The 20519-nt window shown below is 37.0% G+C and overlaps 1 protein-coding gene across 1 annotated transcript in view; it reads right to left on the bottom strand.

Moving 5' to 3' along the window:
• Positions 1-20519, bottom strand: part of gmds.S (GDP-mannose 4,6-dehydratase S homeolog) — a 370681-nt gene that overhangs the window by 235182 nt on the left and 114980 nt on the right. The window contains exons 5-6 of the mRNA NM_001092144.1: positions 13133-13325; positions 12546-12650 (exon numbers count right to left, since the gene is read on the bottom strand). Of these exons, the coding sequence (NP_001085613.1) occupies positions 12546-12650; positions 13133-13325 (298 nt within the window). The remainder of the gene's footprint in view (positions 1-12545; positions 12651-13132; positions 13326-20519) is intronic.

Genomic DNA, 20519 nt, shown 5'->3' with positions numbered 1-20519 from the left:
GTCTAAAATAGAATAAGGCTAGAAATGCTGTATTTTGTATACTTAACATAAACTTACTGCACCACAAGCCTAACCAAACAAATGATTTATGTTTTCAAAGTTGCCCAGAGGTGGTCACCATCTTGTAACTTTGTTAAACATCTTTTCAAGACCAAGACCAAGACTGTTCACATGCTCACTGTGGTCTGGGCTGCTTAGGGATTGTCAAATTATCAAAACAGCACAAGTCAAATATCTGCCAGAAGCAATACAGCAAGACTGATTAATAATCAGAATATGCAGACTGCACTGTGTCCTGTGTTGTCATGTAATCTAATGTGGATTTGATAGTTTTTGTATTGATTAATACAAACTTTCTCCAACTCTGCAGAACCAGTGACTGCAGCAAAATAATCCACCAAATAGAATCCCAATTTATATGTTTAAATCTGGCTCCATGATCTTTGTCCCTGCAGCTGGAGGTGGAAATAGTAAAGGGGATGTAAAGGCAAAAATAAAATCCAATACAAATCTCTACATAGTCACCGACTGCTCTACAGGGCTGGGAAGTAAGGCAGGGGGCTTCCCCTGCTGTTCATAAGTATGATTGTTTCCGTGCAGTTAGGGACAGTCTAACAATTCCTATACACAGCAGTAAATGAAGGGAGAATTTCACTTCATACAGTTAGGTTTCTTATAAAAACGGTAAACATTTTTTAATTAAAGTATATTGGAGAGCTTTCTTTTTCATTAAAGAAAGTAAAAACAGGATTTTATTTTTTGCCTTTACATGCCCATTAAGAAAGCTTCATTGTAAATTTTTTGGTCACAATAGCCAACTTCTTCTGAGTACTCATGAGGTAGGATAAAGTGACACCCGATTATTTATAATATTTATAAAAATATGTTAGCCTACTTACATAGTTAAATTGGGCTGAAAAAAGAACAAAGTCCATCAAATTTGATTTCTTCAAATTAAACTCCGTGTCCATACATACATACAGACTCACAATGACCCTCCATACACTCACATAAACTGTGCATGACAATATCTATACTAATTGTAAATTTTAGTATCACAATAGCCTTGGATATTATGCTCGTCCAAGAAATTATCCAAGCCACTCTTAGGGCAGCGCTGAGAGGAAACGCAGATGGAGGAGCCAAATATAATGTAAGTTAAAGAAGCATCCCAGCTACAAACTACATGCATCCAACTGTCGGATGAAGACGCAGCGTGCGTGGATGCATGTAGTTTGTAGCTGCGATGTTTCTTTAACTTCTGGATTATATTCGTCTCCTCCTCCTTCAGGATACTGAAAAATGTCTTTTGGACTAGTAGAATTTCAATGCAGTAGAAAACAAGTCTGGTAATTAATCTAATGAACTAGAGGAGGAGTCCACACAGGCCTCACTAGAACGGAGGCCGAACCTTACCTTCTGATTGAGAACAAAAGTTTTCAAATTTATTTCTGCTAGCTACCTTAGATACCTAACCACAACATTCACAAAACTGAAAAAAATAACATTTAAAAATAAATAAATAAAGTTTGCATTTAGGTCTGAAATAAACTAATATTTATTAGAGCAGTGTGGGCAAGATTTCATCTTAGTGTAGATGTAGTTACACCATCTTTGAAGACTTTTCTGTGCTATGGGTATGTCACAACAGTTATACAATCTACAACACAAAAGCCACTTGTTCAGGTAGGGATTTCAACATAGAAATTATGGTTTCTGCAGCTGTTTTGCATTTTAAATTGCAGCCACAGTTTTCGTCATAAGTTTTTACTTACAAGTGTATGTTTCACTGTTGGCTTCTTGAGTTGGTAACCTATAGTATTCAGTGGTCTCTTGTGGGTTAGGTGCACTGACATCATGTTTTTTCTCTCTTTCATTTCCAGTCCATGATAATTCATAGTTCAAGGAAAACTATCTTGACAAAATGTGTTTATTCATAACTTTAATATGTATGCAGAAATATGAAAGCCTCGTAAAGGAGTTTTGGTTTCCTTTTTTATGATACTGTCTAACTTTGCTTACTTTAAAATGTTTTGTTTCTCTAATGCGTATTTGCAGCCAGCTGCTGAAACGTAGCACCCATTCAGTGACCTGGTAGAGGCTTCACACTGGCTAGATCAATAAACCACTTTGGGAGATATTTACTAATTGTGCAATTACTTTAGCTTGGCTCATTTCTCCACTGGATTATATTTATGGGGTTTGGGTATGTAGTACCCGGCAATCAGCCTTTGGGTTAAAATTAACACGTGAAAAGTGATTAAAAAAGACATCATAGCCTTTTCGTAGGTGAAGTTATTCCAGTAATAAATAAATTAGTCTACATTCAGGGGCAAATCGCTCGACTATTCGACCATTCGATAGTCGAAGTAATGTCTCTTTAAAAAAAACTTCGACCCCCTACTTCGCCAACTAAAACCTACCGAACATCAATGTAAGCCTATGGGGAAGGTCCCCATAGGCTTTTTACAATTTTCTGATCGAAGGAAAATCGTTTGATCGATGGATTAAAATCCATCGATCGATGATTTTTCCTTCAATCGAAGCATTTGCGGTAAATCCTTCGACTTCGATATTCGAAGTCGAATGATTTTACTTCGGCGGTCAAATATCGAAGATTAAGTAACCCTCAATATGCCCCTTAGTCTTACAATATATATTTTAAGAAGTTCTGGTGTGGACTCTCTTTCTCACATGTGCATGTGTATTAACAGGGATGGATAGTATCCCAAAATTCCAAATCAACTCATAATTTACATATGCAAATTAGCAAATGTATTTGCCACCATCCGTTGCCCAGTGGTCAAAAGTCACATGACATTTAAGATTCAGAATTGGTTGGCCAGGAACTAGGATTCAATGATAACGCATGAGGCGCAAATATCATTAACATATTTAACTTAGTCATGTATGGTTAGAATTAATGTACAAAACATAACAGAATGAAGTTTCAGAGTTATATAATGATATAATTTACAATTTCTTAAATTTTTTTTGCTGAAAATTAATGTGCGCCAGTTCCTCTCTCTTTGGGCATCAGGGATTTTGAATTGCCAGGTTCTTCACAGTTTGATGCGAGCTAAGCTCTCCTTATCACACACACGTCCTTAAGAACAAAATATAAATCTTCTATTGAGAAATGTCCCAATGGGGCCAACCCATCATTGGTTTTGCTATTGGTTTTAAATACACATTGATAATTGGATTCCCTATGTTGCTGGTCTTTACAATTCATCTAGTTATTTATTGCCTTGCACTCAGTTGTTTATTTAAATCAGAATTATGTATATTGGAATTCTATAGATTGGAGCTGTCTGGATATCATAGATATCTTTATGTTATATGTTAGGCTTTACAATAAACTGAACAGTTGATCAAGCCTAAATACCCCACAGCTATAGTGCTATACCTTGCACTATTTACGCTATGCTACTAAATCACAGGGGGCTCATTTCTACTGAAAAGCACAATTTCTTTTGTATGATCAGAGCTGCTTTAAAAATACAAACAAACAGAGCTTGAGGTGTTCACTATTTACAGCACCTCACAAAAAGAACTTTATGGCCCTATTAAGTGCACTGGTTTATAACACCCTCTGAATTTATTTTATTTTAAGAGTTTATTATTTAATGAGCAAATCTTTCAAATGAAGTGTTACACTAATAGGAGATGGCCACATTCACACTAAATTATATTAATACAACTGCATGAAATAAAAAATAAAATAAATATATTTCAGCATATGTTTTTATGTTAAAAACTTTTTATACTACAGCAACTGGATTCTTAAAATGAAATGCCAGAAATTCATATATTAGGTGGAGGATGACTGATAAATACTGCCCTCATCATGCTCTTCACTAAATAAATGGTGGTACCTAATCCCATTAAAAACAAATATTATGCTAACTGCCAGTTATTTGACTGTAGGAGCCTTTGGGAATTTATTTTTAGGAATAACAGAACAACACCCTTCATGGTGTATATGCATCCATGGCCAAAAAAATGGCTCATTTGCAATTTTTAAACATTCCTGGATGCTTTTGAAGTGAGCTATGAGAGCTCTGAAATACCATGGTCATCTCCTGATTTCACAATATCATGCATAGACACCCAGTTCCAGGAGAAGCAAAGTAAACCCAAAAAACATTAGTTTGACTTTTTATTAAAGGGTATATATTGGCTTGTGTTTCTGTATATATTGGCTTGCGTGTTTTATCTAAATCCAGTCTGGCCTTCTTATGTATTCTGTCAGCAGTAGGGTCTTCCTGGGTCTCCTACCATACAGTCCCCTTGAAATTGGTGACAGATGGTGTGAGCTGAAACTGTTGCAGCTTGTGTCTGTAGGTCAGCTTGTGCAGCAGTAGACAGGCTTTTTCACCATTATTTGAACACACTTTCTCTGCAATTTGATTACCTTTTTTCTTGCATCCATGGAGAGCGACTATAGCACCATGGGCTTCATGCTTTAGATATGTCAGACTCATCCTGGAATCCCACATATATTCAGAGCTTTACATTAGCCCTGTGTATGAAATCCCAGAATGATACAAGTTTTATATGAAATGCCACACAAATACAAAGCTTTATATCTCCACCCAAAACTAGCACAATAATAGTAGCAAGATTTGACACCACTAGGGGCAGGTACTGGACAGCAGGCATAACTATTTCATAACATAATTTATGTGAAGGTAGAGAGGGGTGTGTGTGTATGGATGCTGGGTTTTCATTTGGAGGGGTTGAACTTGATGAACTGTCTTTTTTTCAACCCAATTTAACTATAAACTATGTAACATTCAGCTTTAGGGATTTTTTTCCTCCCCCTATACCTAAACACTAGTTCAAACATGATAACGCACAAGTCATGGAAACTGCTTGTTAAAATTCAGCCACTAATGCTTACTAATTATTACAACCTATATCATTGAACTGTGATGGCATTGTGACAAACTGGAAAATTAAATTTTTATGGTGCTATTTGCTGTAGGGTATAATGCAGAGGAACAGCTAGAGTATGTCACACACGCACACAGTGACAGATTGCGATGCCTCTGCTCAGCTTTTCACAGAACATCACTTATGTTTATAAATCTTCCTATAACTAAGAATAACATTTTTGAGTGATACTACTCAGTTTTAAGCCTTTCTTTTAAGATATAAATGCCTTCAAAACTGTCACAGAAGTCTCACACTAAGCATCAGGAACTGGCTTGAATTCCAATTTTCTCAAAATCATTGAATGTGCCAAATCTTGACGCCATATGTACTGTATATCAGACTCTTCTTGTTCCAGTCGCTTATCGCTGTGTCAAAATAATGGAATGTGCATGTACAAACAGTCTTATTGCAGTCAGCCTTTTAATTTGTTCTCACTTAGCTTGTCCATTGATTCTTAGGCAATGTTAATAAATGTATATGTGGTGTTCCTTTTCTGATCATGGAGAGATATAAAACAAAAAACTTTTTTTTTTAAATCTTCTACGTTTAGAATCCATTCACACAACAGCTGTGACAAAATCACCACCTACTAGAATGTTCTTAAATATATATTCATAGTTTAAACTATTTAAATCACAGGATTACATACATCCATTCATGTTTTTGGAAGTATTTTCCTTTTGCACTATTTTTTTTAAATAAATGGCCAGGCAAAAAGACAATTTAGATATTATGTCTTGTCCAAAAGATGGATATATGTTCTGTCTCCGAGCAGGAGTTATAGAGAGGGGGAATGATATATTTAATTAAGTCAAGTACTTAAATCCAAAACATAGTTAGTTACACGAGGCCACTAATAAATATGCACTTATCTGCTGTTGACTGTGTTGGTTCACTTAATTAATTTACCACAATTTATCATTACTGGTCCAAGCACACCTCTAACCTACAGTATCAGCATTTGTTTTCATCATATGCCTTTTTAGTAAAAGGCTCCCCTATGTGAAATAGCATGGGTGGGCCTGCTTTAAAGGAACACTAACATCAAAAAAAAATTTTACAAAAATTCGTTACAATACAACGCAAAAAAAAAATAAAAATACAAATTAAACTTTAAAATTGCAAAGTCTTTATTAAGAAATAACTTACCGAAACTCCACTTCCGCTCATCTTCAGAAAAGGCTACATAGCGACCATCCATAGTGCGGCGCTGGATTTCTCCTCCCTGGCTAGCTCCCATAGTCTACTGACAGCAGGAAAATGTCGGACAGTGCTGGAAAGTGGACCGGCTGGATGAAGAGTTGAAGTGCCCGGTGTGCGGCTCCTTCTACAGGGAGCCCATTATCCTCCCCTCCATCCTTGTGCAGACCCTGCCATGGTGCTTGGTGCGTGAGGTCCAGTGTTGGGTTTATAGGGCAGGAGAGAGCGAGTCGGGACTGCATGCTGTGATGGCAAGAGTATAAATAAATTGCACACTGGTGCCACTGTCTGAGCCAAGCTCTGTCTGCTCTCAAGGGAAGCCAACGTTTCCATCCTGCTGTCACCGCTGAAGTAAGTAGGCACAAAGGGTTAATCGACTGTGCTATCTGTGGGGATCTGTAGGGTGTCAGTATATACAGCTATTTACTCTAAGGCTCTCCCAGTGCTGCCAGTACCACTGCGACTACAGGGGGTGATTCTATGTATTAGGTGACAGCTTGAATAAAAATTTTGCAAATATTTTCACAAAAAAATAATTTCTCCGAAACGCCAAATAATAAGCTGTCTGCATTTTACAGAACATATTAAAACGAATATTTCCTCCCTCGAATGGGAAATACAACTAGTTACCCCCCAATTAATTCTAAACGAGAATATAAATCATTGGTAGAGTGGTGTATGGAGCCAGTGCTGGGGGAACCTTTCAGCACCCAGGCCAGATTCAGAATTTTTACCATGGAAGGCCTGCAGAATGTGTGGATAAGTGAATGAAGCAGCGTCTTTATTTGGCTTAGAGCAGGGGTCCCCAACCTGGATATTTGTGGCCCGTAGCAGCTATTTGCTAGGAGGCCATCCTGAGGTGTCAGCTGTGTGTGGAGTCCCAAGGAGACGACAGTCCTGTGCGAGCAGTGCGATGTCTGTGAGCCCTGCCGCCTGCGCTGCCACCCGCCCCAGGTCATTCTCGTTAAGCATCGCCTGCTGGGTGAGTAGGAGGCCGAGTCCCCGCAAGATCTCCCCTGAGGCGCGTCGGCTCTGTGGGGAGTCCGGGGTCTGCACAAGGATTTTTCGAGCACATAGGATAGGGTTAGGCTGTGGGAGCAGGGGAGGATAATGGGCTCCCTGTAGAAGGAACCGCACACCGGGCACTTCAGATCTTCATCCAGCCGGGCCACTTTCCAGCACCGTCCGACATTTTCCTGCTGTCAGTAGACTATGGGAGCTAGCCAGGGAGGAGGAATCCAGCGCCGCACTATGGATGGACGCCATGTCGCCTTTTCTGAAGAGGAGCTGAAGTGGAGTTTTGGTAAGTTATTTCTTAAAAAAGGCTTTGCAATTTTAAATTTTAATTTGTCTTGGTGTTTTTTTTCGTTGCATTCTAACGAATTTTTGTTAAACTTTTTTTGATGTTACCGTTCCTTTAAATGTACATTTCATAAATTAAAAATTATTTCTTGTCTTATGACTCGCCTGATACAGAGGTAGTTTTTCGCTATCACACATCACAAAAGTTGATAGCTAAAGTGCTATTTATAGAGCAATTTTTTGTATCATTTGTAGAACTGTAACCCATAAACTCGATTACAGCTTCCAGCTAAAACCTATTTTAAATACAAGGCAGCCAGAGCTCAACAAAGCATTTTGTGTGTGCACATAACTAGTCCGAAAGTACAGGAGATCCGTTATCTGGAAACCCATTATCCAGAAAGTCAGAATCAGGCACAATGCAATGAGATGGATGTTTACACATCAATATTACTGCTAAAAAAATAGATTTGCTGGTTCAAGAATACAATTTATAAGGGTAGAGCAATTTGTAATGTAAACAGAGTACTTTAGCAATAAAAAGTTTAAAGCAACTTTACAGAGAATAACAAAGAAAATAGAAAGTAATTGGAAAGTTTATTTCTGGTGAACAATCTGAAACCAACTCAACTGAAAAAAAGTATAAGATGAACAACCCCTTTAAAGGACCAGTAACAGCAAAAATGTTCTAAAAAAAAAAAAATTGTTCGTATGCTACGAAAAAAAGACACCAACACATATTAAACTTTAAAATTGCTAAGTCTTTGTTAAGAGATAACTTGCCGAAACTCCACTTGCGCTCCTCTTCAGAAACGGCGACGATCCATTGTGCTGCGCTCGATTTCTCCTCTCAGGCTATCTCCTATAAGAAAGGCAGGGAGGAGAAATGGAGTGCCGCACGATGGATGGCTGATCGCCTTTTCTGAAGAGGACAATGATTTACTTTCTATTAGAAGGCATTCACAGAATAAAACAATGAAGCTGTGATAATTAAAAGGATACATAAACTATATTCATAGCTAATAACTAACCAGCAAATCAAATTAAAAAATGACTGTGGTATTGTATTATGTGTTTTGCAGATGAGCATATAAACTAAACTGCTCATGAGAAGATAATCAACACAACTTGAACTTTATACAATGTTCTCTTTCCCCAGAGTACCTCTGTAAATTTTCACAATCATTATTTCCAGTCTTTTAAATTACTATTGTGAAAAAAAACTAAGAAGTGGATTCGGATTTTATTCTAAATGTTAGATTCCAATATCTATTTGCATGGAATACAATGCAGACATGAAACAGAACTGCACTAAGAACTAGCAGTAAAAGTGGCCAAGGGAGTATGATAAATATCCTCACACATGCTGTGCAGCTGCAAGACTATTTGCTCCCTTAAGAGACAGGTTTTTTTTCATACATATAGTTATTTATGTACCAAGAATAGACTGCACCAGCTAGCTATCAAACAAATCTGGCTGTTTGAGGAGAAAAGCAGAATAACTGTTCAAACTTTTTATAAAACCTTCATCTATGCTTATAAGCATGGCATGGGAGAGGTCAGCCAGCCAAAGGAAATCTTTACACTGATGTCATCAGCACCTTACCCTGGGAATATTTCTGCACATGTAATGGACATGGAGCCTGGGAATCTGGAAATGTGATAGGGACTCAAAGTTTGTCCTTTTGGCCATAATGCATTATTAAAAAACATAGAATGTAAAGAAAAAAATACATAAAATATAATACAAATAAAATCAAACTCAAATGCTCAGTGCAGAGATATTTTATAAAGAGAAATAGATTAAGGTAATAAAAAAGCACAAAATATAGCAGAATAAAATTATAAATAGAATCATATTGAATCAAAGAGTAAAGAACGATGTCTGCCAAATGTAAGTTTGGTCACAGTTATTTTCTTTTATCACCCCCAAACTGAAAGCTCTCAAAGGATGGGCCATCATCTCACCACTTAGTATTTGAATTCTTGTTTTCTTTTGTTTGTAAATAAATCCCTTTTATCTCCTTGTTTGCATTATTTCAGATGTACTGTGCATTGCTACAGAATATGATGCCCTTAGAAAAACCTCTTAGAAAGTGTTTTTTTTTTTGAACCTGTAAACCCACAAAAACACATTTTCATTTTAACAGTCAGTCTCTCTCTCTCTCCTAGTATCCTCAGCATCACTGGAGAGCATCTATGTGGCATAGTGAAAGAAAAACTCATAATAAAAGCTCAAACATTTGAAAATGATCCTCAATGTTGAAAAACTAAGTTTGGTTTATTTTCTGGAGACCACATTTAGAGGCACATTTATCAAAGCTCCCCTAAACGCCCATAAATTTGAAATTTGACCAATCAAAATTTAAAAAAATCTAATTTATAAAACTAGATCAATTAAAATCGACCTGAAAACTCGAATCAAATTCAAATCTAATTTAAAAAACTCGATTCAAGTTTTTTCTCAGAAGAAAACTCGAATGTCAGGAACAACTCCAAATTCATCCCTGGACCTCTCCCATTGACTCAAAACAGCAATGCGGCAGGTTTTAGGTGGCGAATAGTCAAATTCGAATTCTTAAAGGGCCAGAGTATGATAAATCTCAAAAATAAAATTGAATTTTTTTTAAAAAAAAAAACAAACCGAATTTGAATAACTCCCTCATCAAATCTGACAGTTTTGACCATAAAAAATTTGCCCCTGGGTGCTCTCAAATTCATAAAAGGGGTACCTGAAGGGGTATTTTTTCTGATTTTTAAAAAGAATATGAATTGCCAATTTTCCTCTGATAACTTAGTTTAAGTAAATATTTTTTTGTACATTACCATAATTATTATGTTAAGAAATAAAATACTACTTCAATGCCAAACAAAAGGGGCTAAAACAAAAACAGTTCTCTTATTTATCATGATTACACTGTCCACACAGCCCTAAATGGCTGCATATTGCTCTTGAGTACCATAAAATAAAGATATTAATTCTTCCGTTCTTATTATTAACCCATTTTCCTCAATTACTCCCTTTTTGGAAGGCAGCTATAAATATTACCAGTGCCTGGAGATGACAGTTCTTGCTACCTGCAATGCCAAACCAATAAAGCCCTTCTTAGCGATACTAATTGGACCTTGCAGTACTGATAAAAGCAGCACCTTAGGGTTAGGATTATTAAAATGTAGAGAATACAAAAGTAGTGTTATTGAAGAGTAACATGAGATATATTCCAACAAGAAAAGAAGCAATATATTAATAAATTATCTTCCACAATAACCCCCCCCCTTGAAAACTATACAACATAAAATATAAAAATATAACATAAAAAGTACATATATTGTGTTCCCAGCAAGCACCTAATTCTACAGAGCAATCTTATAAGGGTGTGTCTTTACCACATGGACTTGTGAAATAGAGGCTATTCTGCCTTATATAAGAGATATAACAACTTGGGTGTTTATCACAGTTACAGGACAAGTGTTCATTGTCTAAGAACCAGTACAGGGGGAAATACTGGTTTCCGGGAACACTGAAGATATTGTTTACTAATAACCACTTGTTGCTGGCTTTCCTGATGCTCAGTATCTTCATGGGTTCCATGACTTAAGTAATGGTTCGTCACATATATACACGCACAACAAGACTTATAATTACAGGGTTTCATACACAACAATGTCAGGCTGTTGAATCAATTCTCCTATACATTATACAAAAATTGGCTCAAACACATAATATAATTTTCCTGGGTATATCTAATCGTTCAGTTTTAAAACAAAACTTATATTGAGACTGTTTTGCTTCTCTTTATTAAAGTTCTGAACAAAGTGTTAAATATAAATAATACAAGATTGAGAAAGTAATTAACTTATTAATTTCACAAAACAAAATCATGCTTGGGTTCACTCCACATGAAATTGCTCTGCTGTGCTAGCCTTTTTGCTATTTTGTACATCTGTTTTAAATAGGACATGTAGGAGGGTGACACAAGTCATTAGTGATAATGCTGCAGCTCCTGAGTTCAAATTCTAACCAGGGCACTCTCTGATATGGGTTTATATGGTGTCTGCATGAGTTTTCTCCAGGTACTTTATTTTTTCCCTACACTCCTAAAACATAAAGGCAAATTAACTGAAATTGACCTCAGTGCATATGCATCCATTGCATTTAAGGGTGGTCCACTGTTAATTTGCTGAACAATATATTAAATTACTGAAAAACCAGTGCTCAAACACTTGCACCGGGAGGAAGCTTCTGGTGTGTGTGGGGAGTCGTGCATAATGCTCTTCTGACGTCACGTGCATGCACACAACAAGCAAGTCGCAGCATTCGTTCTTTATGCACAGGCATGTGCCCCAACATGGCTGCTCGAAACAGGTGCTCCCTTTTTTAAAAAAAAAGTACTATTACCAAACACACTTATTATATTTCCCCTGTTGTCTCCAAGAGTAATGGCACACATAACATTTTCTCCACTGGCATTAAAAGCCATCATTTTTGAGCACATGATTAGATTTCAGCCAGAAAATGCTGGAGGGTACATTTTCTTCCTGAAATTAAAAAAAGGTGATGCGTTTCATTGATCTAAAAGTAAAAGAGGGTCTATAAGAATTTGCTTAAATCACATACACCGTATAAGAGCTGCCTTCAGAGATTAGCATATTAGATATCGCAATGAAATAAAATTATGTTAATTTGAGAAAATGTAACGATTGCATGCAATTATTTAAAATACCCATAAATAAAACTTGCTCTATTTTTCCAATATTGTACAGTGTATAATTTCCCTTTAAGCAAAAAAGATGTTCGCTGTTTTAGATGCTCTGCTTATGCCAACAGCAGGCTTGATATACTATGTTCTTACTACAGAGCATTTACATTTTTAGGTGCTAAACGATACATTGGAAATTATCTTTTATTATAATTGCACTTCAAGAGTCAAACTGGTATTTGGTTGGTGTTGGTTCCTGCAGTGTATTTATACCATGTTACTCCATAGCCTTCTTACAGAGTCAAAATATCTCTTTAACTACATTACGCAAATTTACACCCGTATGTACAAACCTAAAGGCATGCACATGACAATTAAAGTTATAAAACATAGTTTTCTAACCTCTTCTTGGGCTTTCATGGTTAAAAAGTATGCCATTAACAGCAAATAGATTGTAGGCTTCACGGAAGTTAACCACAATCCAGTAAGCGTAGAGTTTGGCTGCCCCTGTAGATAGAAATATTAACATTTTAGAAATCTAAAAGTCAAATACAGAATAGCTCTGCAAGTACACACATATATATATATATATATATATCTATATCACTTTTTTTTAACTTTTCGCAAAACCCTGGTGTTGCTGGTCTTTCTTTCCATATATATATATAGGCTTGTAAGCCTTTTTTCCCCCCATAGTTCCTCTCTACATGAGAAATACCAGGATGTAATAATTTTGGTCGTGTGTTCCTAGCTTTAATACAATTTTCTTAAGCCCTTCAAGTAGTGTATCTATATTTTAACAAGTGGCTAGTAAGAGGCAGGACTAGGGGCCAACTTTGAAATTGTCCAACTGTGAACATTACATCAGGACCATCTAGGTCCCTTAATAATGAATACACAAATTAGCACAGACAACCCCACACATTCAGTGCAGAAAAGTAGGTTTAGAGCCATGGTTTCATGGAATGTCTTGTAGGACCCTTACTTACCATAAGGTGACCTAGGGTAGAAAGGGGTAGTTTCCTTTTGGGGAATTTCCTGAACTTTTCCATACAGCTCACTAGTTGAGGCTTGATAAAACTTCACTGTATTAATAAGACCACAGGTTTTCGTTGCATCAAGAAGACGTAAAGTGCCAAGTCCATCAACATCTGCAGTGTACTCTGCCAGGTCGAAGGAGATCTAGATAAAAAGTGAAGACAACTATGAGTATACAAAAATCTGAAGAGTTTTTACATCCTTCCCATGTGTGTGAGTTTCCAGCAAATTGTTAATTTTAATAACGCGTCCGGCACCTAGAGTGTTTACACACAACCATGAAAAATGGGGTGGCGTGTGCAAAACCTATACAACAGTTTCCCATCACACTGAAAAACCACATGCAAAGGTTAACTGGTTTCAAATTAAATTAACTAGTGCTATTTCCTTTTAGTCAGGGCCTTGAATGAACGAACGAACAAATTGAATGAATGAACAAACAATCAATCATACAATTTATAACAATAATAATCAATGTCGGACTGGCCCACCGGGATACCAGGAAAACTCCCGGTGGGCCCAGGTGTCAGTGGGCTCTCTTGCTTCTAACCATTTAGCCTATTTCATGGTCAGTTCCTATTTATTTATGGTGTAAAATGTTTAATAATGAAAGAATATAGTAAGTAGAAAAAACTAAAGGGGGAATACAATATATTTTGCTAGCACAAAAAAATTCCCCCTGAGAATAAAGAGATTGAATGAGGAGAGGAGGAATAATAGTTTGGAAAGTGGGCCACGGTCTTAAGTTTTCTGGTGGGCCCCTGGCACCCTAGTCCAACACTGATAATAATTACATGAGCCATATGATTTAATAAAGCGTTTGTGAGTAGTCCTTTAGCAAGTATCAGGAAACACGTGCCTTGACATGGTCAGAGCCACAGTAAGGGGGCAGGTGCCCCTGGTGAAGGAGGAACACTGGGGCACTCACATGGGGGTTTAACAAATCATGCATATCCAACCCCTAACTGCCAGCCTTTGTCTGCCAGTAAGATGCTTGAGGTTAGACATCCTGATGTAAATACAGAAAATATCAAGCATTAACCAATATCAATGCAGGCTCCATGTTTACTGTGCAAATGTGATGGCTTTATCCTGTTAAGACTGGTGCTATTTACCAAAGGACAACATCAAATTTCAGTGCTGCTTCTGGCAATTTAAAGGTATTTTGGTGCCCGTTTAGGATACCTCCATATTCTGCTATAAATCTAAAGACATTTTGATGCCATCGAAAAAGGCCGCACTAATTTAATTAAAATGAATAAATGTATATGAATCAGCAGTAAATTGTATGAATAAAGTACATTTATCAGTGTAATATTAAATGTAATTACAGCCAGTTAATATCAGTAATCGGTTTTCATTTTCTATTACTTATTATATAATGTATTCATTATTATGTATAATTTTTCAACATTTATACTCTTAGGGGCCGATTCATCAAGCTCGAGTGAAGGATTCGAAGTAAAAAAACTTCGAATTTCGAAGTGTTTTTTGGGCTACTTCGACCATCGAATGGGCTACTTCGACCTTCGACTACGACTTCGAATCGAAGGATTCAAACTAAAAATTGTTCGACTATTCGACCATTCGATAGTCGAAGTACTGCCTCTTTAAAAAAAACTTCAACCCCCTACTTCGGCAGCTAAAAGCTACCGAAGTCAATGTTAGCCTATGGGGAAGGTCCCCATAGGCTTGCCTAAGTTTTTTTGATCGAAGGATATTCCTTCGATCGTTGGATTTAAATCCTTCGAATCGTTCGATTCGAAGGATTTAATCGTTCGATCGAAGGAATAATCCTTCGATCGTTCGATCGTAGCATTTGCGCTAAATCCTTCGACTTCGATATTCGAAGTCGAAGGATTTTAGTTCCTAGTCGAATATCGAGGGTTAATTAACCCTCGATATTCGACCCTTGATGAATCGGCCCCTTAATGTTCGAAGGGCCATGCTAAAAACTTTGATCACTTCTAGCCCACTATACAATCTTGTGGTAAAATTTGACAGTATGCCATTCTGCTGGTGGCAATTGAAAATAGTCTCAATTCTTGCATGCCTAGGCTATACATTTTAGTGCTGATCTCAGCAAATCTTGTAAACACACCAAAAAAACTTGCAATTATAAAAGTAATTGCATTTCAGCAGATTGACTATAGCATTTTCCTTCAGCAATTATCATCTTCAATGGCACTTGCAAAATTAAAGGGATACTGTCATGGGAAAAAACATTTTTTTTCAAAATGAACCAGTTAATAGCGCTGCTCCAGCAGAATTCTGCACTGAAATCCATTTCTCAAAAGAGCAAACAGATTTTTTTATATTCAATTTTGAAATCTGATATGGGGCGAGACATTTTGTCAATTTCCCAGCTGCCCCTGGTCATGTGACTTGTGCTTGCACTTGAGGAGAGAAATGCTTTCTGGCAGGCTGCTGTTTTTCCTTCTCAATGTAACTGAATGTGTCTCAGTGGGACATGGGTTTTTACTATTGAGTGTTGTTCTTAGATCTACCAGGCAGCTGTTATCTTGTGTTAGGGAGCTGCTATCTGGTTACCTTCCCATTGTTCTTTTGTTTGGCTGCTGGGGGGGAAAGGGAGAGGGTGATATCACTCTAACTTGCAGTACAGCAGTAAAGAGTGATTGAAGTTTATCAGAGCACAAGTCACATGACTTGGGGCAGCTGGGAAATTGACAATATGTCTAGCCCCATGTCAGATTTCAAAATTAGATATAAAAAAATCTGTTTGCTCTTTTGAGAAATGGATTTCAGTGCAGAATTCTGCTGGAGCAGCACTATTAACTGATCCATTTTGAAAAAAATGTTTTTTCCCATGACAGTATCCCTTTAAGTTCTTCCAAAACCATAAAAGTTATAAAATTCTTCCCTTTATAAGGAGTTTCCCTGGGGTTAACCTATTTATAGAGCACCTGCATATCCCACAGTGCTACAATATTATAGCTCATTTACATATATTCTAACTCAGTGGAATTTACAATATAAAGTCATTAGGATCACAATTAGATTATAATAAATACAAATGAGTTTTTATTCCATAAACAGAGTGAAACAAAGAATAAGCAGAAATGATACAGCACTGATTCAAATGCATGAAAATATTTTAGCATGCTTGTTTTTTTAAATAGAAATTTGACTTTAGTCTGACATCCTGGTTCATAGATGGAAAAAGAATTAATAAAGCACAAATACAAAAAAACAAAGATCTGGACATTGAGCTATCGATGCCACTATATTACCCCTTTATGCATACCAGTGGGAAAGATCTATATGCAATTATTTCAAGTACCCCAATTATTTGTTCATACTGTGAGCAATTTAACTTGACCTTATGGTCAGCCTCCTTAGTAAAACATTCCTGTGAATTCACATGGTAGACAGGTGTTGCAACACTAGCTCTGAGAAGCATTGGCCTATTTCCTTTTTGCAGTGTAACCAAGTATTTCCTCTTCGCCGTCTTCTTGCACAGTATATGTATGCGATCTAAAAAAGTTGATCTTGTGGGATTTTTCTGTACTTTCAGAGGATTGAATAGCTATGTGGGTGCACTTCCTACATCAGTCAAGTGAGAGGTGCACTTTGTAATGCCATAGTATCAGCTATCTCAAGGAACACAACAAACAAGTGGAGCACTTCTAGTCCTTAAGTGAAAAACAATGTAAGCCACAAAGCTGACCACTAGCTTTATAAAGAAATTGTTTTCAGAAGAGTGATTACATGTGGTTGTTAGAAGCAATATTCTTTGGTAACGCAATACTGGTTATAAGTTTTCCACAGGAGGTCTCATGGACCTGTGAATGTAATCCAAATGGCGAGATCTTGTACTATTGTCACGGATACAGCAAACTTTGACCTTTTTGGCAGTGAATGGTTTTACACCTAAATTATATGCTTAGAAAGATCACCGTAAACTCCCATAAACCTCAGTCTATGGATGCCAAATTGTAACAGTATGTGGTCAGGCAAAGAGTTATTTTGCTTTTGAAAGATGGAATTCAAAGACAGAATTTAGCGTGCATACTTTTTCCGCACATACAAGTTGTATGATGCACATGTGCCCACTATGGATACATTTGGGGAGATATTCATTTGAAGCAGTGGTTAGTTCACATAAAGATTTGACAACCTTTGGCAATAAAACATTAAATGGTTACGTCCATTATTAGATTATTAATACATACATTTGGCCAGTGCACACATTTTTGTCGACTATACAGGAAGACTATATTTTTCACCACAATCTATTAATGTGATTTTAAAAAGGAATGTCCATTAGAGCACAGAAAGGCATTGTGCCAAAGTGATGGCAAAGTAGGCTGCAAGGCAACCAGTGAACAAGACCTTATAAACATCTAAATGAGAAACCTCTCCTACATCCAACATTTTTAGATGATTTAGATAACACATTTTAATTGACCTGTGTATAATGTAGTCTTAACATATAGGTATCCATAGGTTTGCTAGAAAAAAAAATTAGCAATGAATTAAATATATATTGTCTGACACGTCCTGACGGATTGCTCATATTTTAAAATTTTAAGAGTTAGTATGAAAATAAAATTTGCAGATTGCATTTTAATTTAAAACTATAATCCCATTATTTGACTAATACACTGGAAATATTTATTTGTAGAATACCTTAATATGCAATAATAATACTTTATATTCATAAGGATTAATCTGAAGAATTTTTTTGAACATATTCTAAACATGTTTTATATATTTTAGTGTGCAACAAGCCAAGTCATTTAGTTTATGACTGTAGACATTTTTACTATGAAATTACTCTCACTGCCTTGTGAGTAAGCCTTCAGAGACTATTTATCAAAGTGATTTTGGCAGTAACTTGGATAAAATATATTACACAAATACAACAAAGGAAAACAATATATACATAAACCATTGTTCCCTCTAAACTGCATTCTTTTATGACAAAATAACACACGCAACAAACTGGAGTACACAGATTAATTAAATCCGTGTGTGCGTGCGTCTGTGTGTGCGTGCGTCTGTGTGTGCGTGCGTCTGTGTGTGCGTGCGTCTGTGTGTGCGTGCGTCTGTGTGTGCGTGCGTCTGTGTGTGCGTGCGTCTGTGTGTGCGTGCGTCTGTGTGTATGTATGTGTGTAATACAAAATCCAATGACTGCAGCACACTGTTAGTTGTAGTTCACTTTCAACTTTGTGATTTTATTAGCTCATGTGCAGATGTGGAACAACTCCTCAGCCAACCAGCTTGCGGAGCCATGCCGCCTGAATAGACAGACGCACGCACAGAGATGCACGCACAGGCAGACACACAGACTCACACACAGACGCACGCACAGACACACACAATATTAGAGTGCTCGACCTAGTGTGCGTGCGTCTGTGCGTGCATCTCTGTGCGTGCGTCTGTCTATTCACCATACTGTTAGAACATGGTATTAACTCCAAAGATTAAATAAAATAAAGGTCAAATACAAATGTAGTCTTATTTATGAAATGTGAGGCAATGTGCAAAATGTGGGCACAAACAAATGATTTTCGCACTTTTAACTGTGCCCTGTGGGTTGTACCCAGGGCACTATCCATGGACATTCGTTTAGCTTTATTTGTTTAAAGACAAGAGAGGAAACCATGTACGAAAACTGTTCAAAGCTTTCATTTATCTAGGACAGTTTATGGTGCTGCTGATGGCATACCATGGATATGGTCCTAACTGTGTCATTTGTATAGAAAAATGTCACAATACTATGCCAGCAGGTATTCGTGGGTCTCAATTCTGAAGGAAACTAAGGGGGAATGGAATATGTTCAGCTACCGCAAAAAACCTGCGCAAAGATGCTTGCGAACGTTAGCGACAATGTTTGCATCCTTTGTTACTGATTTAATCACATCCTTTTAATCACATCCCCCTTAAGAATATAAAGTGATACCAACACTAACAATTTTCTTTTCAAAATATTAACCTACTTTAAAAGTTACCTATAGGTCATGTTGATAGTTTTTCACGGATAGTTCTGCTTTAGTAAGCAATAGTTACTTAAGTTCTTAAACTTGATTGTTTTCCAACCTGACTGTCCCTTGTCAGTTAGAGTTTCTAATGCCGACAGTTTGGGAACCCTCAGCCTGCATAATAATTTACTCCACTTTCAACAAAAAAAATATGACAGTGGTATGTCTTTCATTTCCCAGGAACATCTGAGTACTGGGGTGTGTTCTGAACAAAGATTTTTAGTGAAACAGCATTCCGTTGTATGAAATTAAATCAAATGTGAAAAACTGGCTGTGTAAAAAATGTGGGTACCCTTGTAGTTTTGTTAATTTGAATGCATGTAATTGCTCAAAACAGATTACTGGCAACACCAAATTGGTTGTATTGTATAAGCCTTGAACTTCATAGGCAGGTGTGTCCAATCATGAGAAACAGTATTTAAAGGTGGCCAATTGAAAATTGTGCTTCTATTTGACTCTCCTCTGAAGAGTGCCAGCATGGGACACTCAAAGCAACTCTCAAAAGATCAGAAAACAAAGATTGTTCAGTATCATGGTTTAGGGAAAGGCTACAAAAAGCTATCTCAGAGGGTTAAACTGTCAGTTTCAATGATAAGGAATGTAATCAGGAAGGAAGGTCACAGGCACAGTTGCTCTAAAACCCAGGTCTTGCAGGCAAAGAGAATACAGAGGATTGTGAGAATTGTTACAGACAACACAAAGATCACCTCCAAAGACCTACAAGAACATCTTGCTGAAGATGGTGTATCTGTACATCATTCTACAATTTAGCACAAAAAACATTTGTATGACAGGGTGAGAAAGAAGCCCTTTCTGCACTCAGCCGCAAAGAGAGTCGATTGTTGTATGCAAAAGCTCTTTTAGACAAGCCAAAGTCATTTTGGAGACAACATTTAAGTTATTTGGTCATAACAAAGAGCTTTGAATGGTGGAAGAAGAACACTGCATTCCAAAAAAAAACACCTGCTACCTACTGTCAAATTTGGTGGAGGTTCCATCATGGTCTAGGGCTGTGTGGCTAGTTCAGGGACTGGGGCCCTTGTAAAGTCGAGGGTCTGATGAATTCAACCCAATATCAACAAATTCTTCAGGATAATGGTCAAGCATCAGTCACAAAGTTGAAGTTACTCAGAGGTTGGATTTTCAAGCAAGACAATGGCCCTAAACACACTTCGAAATCTACAAAGGCATTTATGCAGAGGGAGAATTACAATATTCTGGAATGGTCATCACAGTCCCCCGACTTGAATATCATCAAAAATCTGTGGGATAATTTGAAGCAGGCTGTCCATGCTCGGCAGCCATCAAATTTAACTGAACTGGAGAGATTTTG

This window comes from Xenopus laevis, chromosome 6S (assembly GCF_017654675.1).
Source record: "Xenopus laevis strain J_2021 chromosome 6S, Xenopus_laevis_v10.1, whole genome shotgun sequence".
Classification (NCBI taxonomy): Eukaryota; Metazoa; Chordata; class Amphibia; order Anura; family Pipidae; genus Xenopus; species Xenopus laevis.
Note: the sequence above shows the minus strand (reverse complement) of the source record. Positions and strands in the feature narration are given on the sequence as shown.